This window comes from Cyprinodon variegatus, unplaced genomic scaffold (assembly GCF_000732505.1).
Source record: "Cyprinodon variegatus isolate N-32 unplaced genomic scaffold, C_variegatus-1.0 Scaffold41, whole genome shotgun sequence".
NCBI lineage: Eukaryota > Metazoa > Chordata > Actinopteri > Cyprinodontiformes > Cyprinodontidae > Cyprinodon > Cyprinodon variegatus.
Genome location: NW_015150494.1, coordinates 267,573 through 274,215, shown reverse-complemented (window position 1 = coordinate 274,215; position 6,643 = coordinate 267,573). Strand labels below are relative to the sequence as shown.

At 35.2% G+C, this 6,643-nt stretch overlaps 1 protein-coding gene across 1 annotated transcript in view; it reads right to left on the bottom strand.

Moving 5' to 3' along the window:
* The window catches only part of eif2s3 (eukaryotic translation initiation factor 2 subunit gamma), a 9,053-nt gene extending 6,752 nt beyond the window's left edge, over positions 1-2,301 (bottom strand). The window contains exons 1-4 of the mRNA XM_015370074.1: positions 2,198-2,301; positions 1,276-1,339; positions 1,067-1,194; positions 821-942 (exon numbers count right to left, since the gene is read on the bottom strand). Coding sequence (XP_015225560.1) covers positions 821-942; positions 1,067-1,194; positions 1,276-1,339; positions 2,198-2,266 — 383 coding nt within the window. The 5' untranslated portion in view covers positions 2,267-2,301. The remainder of the gene's footprint in view (positions 1-820; positions 943-1,066; positions 1,195-1,275; positions 1,340-2,197) is intronic.
* Positions 2,302-6,643: the final 4,342 nt, after the last annotated feature.

Here is a 6,643-nt window from a genome sequence, read left to right as displayed (position 1 = left end):
ATACTGGTTACTGCACTACTCTATTGAAGGAAGAGTTTTCTGCAATTCTGGATGATAACTTCCTTATACTTAATTTTCTTAGCTTTATAACTGATGGTAAGTGTCACATTTAACTCTACACCATCTTGAAAAACTACTTATTTTGGTAGGTGGTAAACAACAAGTTGGGGCAGCACCGAGTCCAACCACAAAGAAATTATGTTTTGATGTTTTCTATTTTTTTAATAGCAAAAGTCCATAACAAAAATGAGCTGAAAAGAAACAAACCTAACAAGTCTATTTCTAAAATGTAGGAGTAAAAAGTAGAGATAATGGCTAAAAAAAAAAAAAAAATTTAGGGAGTAGAAGTTAATTATTTTCTTAAAAAATAGTTACTCCAGTAAAGTTTAGACATTAGAGTATTTGTACTTTGATACTTGACAACCCTGTCTAACGCTAACAAAATGTTAGCATTATCCAACGGTACGGAACAGGAACAAGAACTGACAGGTGCGAGTGGATGACCTATGACCCAAAGAAGTTACTAAGCACACTTAGACAGGAGCCTATGACAGTTGCTTAATATACGCCTCCAATTCTGAGGTAAGAATTAGGATACGATTAGATAGCTTTAATCAGTCCCCGAAAAAATTATGAAAAAACTAAAATCAAGTAAAAATATATAAAAAGGCCCCAAAATGATAAGACGGAGACACGTTAGATAGTAGTAAACAGCTTGATTATGTCCTTTTTAGTTGGAGTAGAGCTTTGAACATGTTTTCTAGAGCAGCCTTAGCTTTTAAAACCAGCAGCAGCAGGGGGAGCAGGAGCGATTCCTCACCTGACCAGTTTGAAGGAGCCTTTGGTTCCAGGGATGTCTGTGGGAAACTCATCCGGGGTGCTGCTGCCACACGACCTGTAGCACTCGGGCCTGGGACAGCTGGGGTCGTCCAGCTTGTAGACCTGGAGCCAGAGGGGACAGAGAGACAACAGTAACCACCTGGGCCACTAACTGGTTCTGGAAGCTACACAGATGAGGACGGGTGTCACGTCTAATAAGAAGTTACATAAAACCGGCTTCACGCACCTTAGCGTTAGCATAGCCGAGCTTAATGGTGATGTTTCTCTCCAGCTCGTTCTTGAACCTGACGGTGTGAACGCCAGAGATGGCCTTCACTACTGTGGACTTTCCGTGGGCCACATGACCGATGGTGCCTGGCAGACAGGAAAAAAAAAGCAGTTTAGAAAACAATGTTTCCCACAAACACTGAGGCACACGGGGCCTGATTTCAGTACCGATGTTAATGGTGGCCTGTCTGCTGATGATCTCTGGAGACAAAGGCGTGAGGGTGGACACGTCCTGCAGGGAGAGCACAGGTCAGACACAAAGGGGCGCAGCCAAGGGATTAACATGGAGTACAGCAGCATTCCTAATGTCTAACCCTTGATTACCGCACTGCAATCGCATAACCTGAGGCAAACAAACCACTTGTCCGCAAGTCCTAACTTTGATTTTCTCCTCATCTTCAGCTCAAATAATCTGCTCTCCTGTCACATGTCATCCCCTGCATCTGGTATAGGCCAGACTGAAGGACTGTGGTGAGGTGAAAATGGCTTAAAGAGGGCTTAATACAAGCAGAGCTGGGCCTCCATGTTAGAATAAATATAAATATCATTACAGTAGCTTCTTTTAGGACTTTTTATTTTATACTAACAGACTAGACTGGAGGTTTATTCAATAGAACCCTGTATCTTTAAATAACAGCCCATCTCCAATAACAGTAACCATCACAAAGCTACTTTAATGGATCAAAAGACCATTGTCTTCTTTGCACTGTGTTTTTCTAGCTAGCATATATCTAAAGCTGCATTGTGAAATCTGAGGCTATTTTCCACATTTCTAGAGCAGATTTTGACTAGGACACCAAGGAGAAGGATTAATGGCTGAGGAGACCCCTGGTCTGAAGCTAACAAACAACAGAAGCAATAAAATAATAATAACATAGACACAACTAACAAGAATCGGATGTTTGGGAGATACACGGTGATTTAAAGGATCTCCTCCCAGCAGGGCCTGCCGTCATGTGCCGGTTAGAAGCTGCGGCGCCTCGACCACCGTCTGTTTTCACCTTTCTTGGTCTTTTATCAACCAAATAAGCCCCTCAAAGCTAGACTCACACACCCAACAATCTGTAAATGTTACTAAGAAGATACTCACCAAAGTGCTGAGGTCCTGTCTGGCCAAGTGAGGCTGACCGAGCGTTGTTCCAGACTCATCACCCGCCATCTTGGATGAAAAGGGAACGGAAGAGGCGGTTCCGCCTGAACACATGAAAAATAACAGATATATGTAGTCTTTTAAATTTATTTAAACGTTTACTCTCGATAAATAACAAGGAATTATCACAATGTAAACAAAATAAATTAATATACAGAATTCCGCTGTTTTAAATGAAGAAACTCTTCAAAGTTAGAGATGGGGTCCTTACGGAGCGGCTGATGCAATTTATCACGACCACGAAAAACAGCTTAACGCAGGCTTCTGCTGCTTATACCTCCTTAATATCAGCTTTATACTAAATCTGGACAACTTCTTAACAAACCACCACGATCTAAAGGGAGCGTAAATTAAATAAGAGTAATATCCCTCATGTTTGGGGTCCGTCTTTCAAAAGTGACGTCATACGTGTACGGTTTGTAGTTATTTGCTGATACTTTTGTAGTTCTGTGGATCATTCAATAAGGAATGATGAATTTAGCTGATTGATTTGATCTGATAGACTCATGACGTAAATAACAGTGATGATGACCAAACAAGACATGATAAAAATACAGTTTGAGATAAAAAAATTATATTTTATTAATTTCACTAACATATTTTGTAAGTGCAAAAAAACATAGAGAAATGTAAACAAATAATTCCTTTAAATACACTACAGCTTAAAGAAATGGAACAGTGCAGGAAATAAAGATGAAACAGATGGAGAGATGAATATGGAAAACCAACACACCGGATGAAAATTATCAGTATTTAGCAAACATTTTTGCTGCAACTAGCAAATTAGTTTCACTTGGTTTACTATTTACGAATGACATATAAAAACTTTTTTTATATATATTATTTCCAGTATGTTTCATAGAGTGGTAGAGTTGATAAAGCCAATGCTATAAGTGATTGTGCAGACCTTACTAATGGCATAGCATACAATTAGTATTACTAAACCTCTGGATGTTCCACGGAGGGCCGTTGGAGCTATTTTTCTCAGAAGTGGATGTTATTGTGAACCAGCCAAGATCAAATATCCCATTTGAAATTAGTATTTAAAATAATAATAAAGACCAGAGGAAAACTCTTGGAAAGAAATTGTATTAAACAGCCTGGGCAGGCTTTAGTCATCTACCTCTAAAAAATGTATTTATGCTGGCTGCATTTCAGCATTTAAATGATCATTTTAATCAGAAGTTTTAATTTAAGCAAAGTGGTTTTTTTTGTTTTTTTTTTCAGATTTTGCAATAGGTTATACACAGACATCAGACCGAACCCAATGCTAGATACAGTGAATATAGATTGATTCAAGCAAAGTGGTAAGATGCATGGGACACTTATCAATTGGATACTCAGACATGATAGTTCAATCACATTTAATTAATGGGAAAATATTCTACAAAGACTGCGATGGACTGGCGACCTGTCCAGGATGTTTCCCGCATCTCGCCGGTTGACAGCTGGAGGCAGGCAACAGCACCCCTCGCTTAGAATAAAGCAAGACGGAAAATGAATGCATGGATATTCTACTGAGACTTATTTGTCAGATGAACAGAGAGGGGTAGAAACCAAAGATTTTATTCATGCAAGAAGAAAATGATCAATTAAGGGTAAAAAAAAAAAAGTAAACAAATACAGGTAAATAGAATGGAGATAAAATAGAATATCAGACAGAAGAAACACTTTTCTGAATTAGTGTGTTTTTCAACATAAAGATACTTAACCTTACATTGGGTAATAAAGAACTTCCAGCTGTAATATTTATTTCATTCAGCTGATCTCTGAAGAGCGGTGTATCTTTCTTACAATAAAAGTTCCTCATTAACTTAGTGAATGTAACTAGTTACCACCAACCTCTGAAGAGGATGTATTGAATATGCCTTCCATGAAGACACATTAACTGATCTCATGTTAAGTTCAGATATTGTCTTTTTAAAAGCTGTACCCCCCCCCCAAAAAAAAAATAAAAATAAAATAAAAAATTATATGAATCATCATAAATGAATTATGTCAAGGCGATCTCTTGATGCCATAAAAGTAAAATGTATATAAATTAAATTGTAATGTTTTCACAAGGGCTGGGCGATATGGACTTAACCGCTTATCGCAATATTTAGTTGTAGTATCATGTTAACGATAAAAGGATAAAAAATGATCATTACCTTTTCCATCNAAGATTTTATTCATGCAAGAAGAAAATGATCAATTAAGGGTAAAAAAAAAAAAGTAAACAAATACAGGTAAATAGAATGGAGATAAAATAGAATATCAGACAGAAGAAACACTTTTCTGAATTAGTGTGTTTTTCAACATAAAGATACTTAACCTTACATTGGGTAATAAAGAACTTCCAGCTGTAATATTTATTTCATTCAGCTGATCTCTGAAGAGCGGTGTATCTTTCTTACAATAAAAGTTCCTCATTAACTTAGTGAATGTAACTAGTTACCACCAACCTCTGAAGAGGATGTATTGAATATGCCTTCCATGAAGACACATTAACTGATCTCATGTTAAGTTCAGATATTGTCTTTTTAAAAGCTGTACCCCCCCCCCAAAAAAAAAATAAAAATAAAATAAAAAATTATATGAATCATCATAAATGAATTATGTCAAGGCGATCTCTTGATGCCATAAAAGTAAAATGTATATAAATTAAATTGTAATGTTTTCACAAGGGCTGGGCGATATGGACTTAACCGCTTATCGCAATATTTAGTTGTAGTATCATGTTAACGATAAAAGGATAAAAAATGATCATTACCTTTTCCATCTTTTTAGGTAACTTTATGGCTGTAGCTGCCTGCAAAAGTAATAGCTCAACAGATGCTGCTATTGAAAAACCATACACATTTAAAATGGTCTTCTCCAGGACACCAGTTTCATAAATACTGGGATTTCTTAAAATCTTAAAACTCATGAAGATCTGATCGGTGCTTTTAGCTGAAGCTTCAAAGCACAGATTGTGTAATGACTTGCCTCTGCGTGGGGAATGTGAAAAGGGAAATAATGCTGTATTGTACATTTTACTTTATTTGATTTGTATCACTAAATATTCCACAGTGAATACATTTAATCAAAGAAAGAAAATAACTAGAAAAGAAAAATGAATAGAGAAAATTAAAAATAAATATTTTGACCAATCGTCCATTTTTTGGGAATTTTTAAACATCATTCATTTTAATTTTAGTCACATTTAATAAATCTCAAAATATTCCACTAAGACTTCTTTTCCAGATGAGCAGGGGGGTAGAACCCAAAGGTTTTACTCATGTAAGAAAGTAATCATCCAAGAAAATGGTCAATTAAAAAATAAATCACATGTTAATAAAACAAAATAAAAAATAAAAAATCAGGGAGAAAAAAACACTTCTCTGAATTAAAGGTTTTTCACCATAAAACCATTCTTTACATTTGGTAATGCATAGATAAGGATGAAGAACTTCCAGCTGTTACGGAGAAAATAAAAAATAAATATTTCGACCAATCGTCCATTTTGTTGAGAATTTTTAAACATCATTAATTCTAATTTACAATCTTTGATGATTAAAAAATATATATTTCATTAATTAAAATAAAAGACGAGATAATAAAACCATACAAGTTACAGCTGAAATCGTGAAGAAGGCTCATCATGAGGAGAAATTAACGAAACATGATCACCCCTGATTTAAACTAATTTAATTAGTCTATAAAATATGGAAGTCCCTTTCTGCCAGATATGCCAAATAGAAAGTTATAATTATGAGATACAAAGTCTGAAATTCGAATATCTCATAATTATGACTTTTAAAGCCATAATTATGACTTTGAAACTCGAAATTATGACTTTTTATTTGGCATTTTTTACTTTCATTTGGCAGAAATGTATGGAGGCCTGTTTCCGCCAAATGAAAGTAAAAAATGCGAAATAGAGTCATAATTATGAGATTCAACGTCATAATTTCAAGTTTTAAAGTCATAATTATGCGCTACAAATTAATAATTTCGACTTTCAAAATAATAATTGTGAGATTAAAAAAAATCATAATTATGAGATACAAAGTCATAATTTTGAATTTCAAAGTCATGATTAGAGATACAAAGTTTGAAAGTCGAGTATCTCATAATTATGACTTTCACAGCCATAATTATGATTTTGAAACTTGGAATTTTTACTTTGTAACTCATAATTATGATTTTGAAACTTATGAAAATTATGAAGTTGAATCTCATAGTTACGGCTTTCTATTTGACATTTTTTACTTTCATTTGGCGGAAACGGGCTTCCATAATAAATACTGTAGAGTGTAAAATCTTTTTTTTTTTTTCCTCTTTAACCGTAGTGATGCATCTCTCAAAATAGAGGATCTTCGCAGCTCCCTCAGTTCCGCCCAGAAGGGAAATGACGCCGGTGCA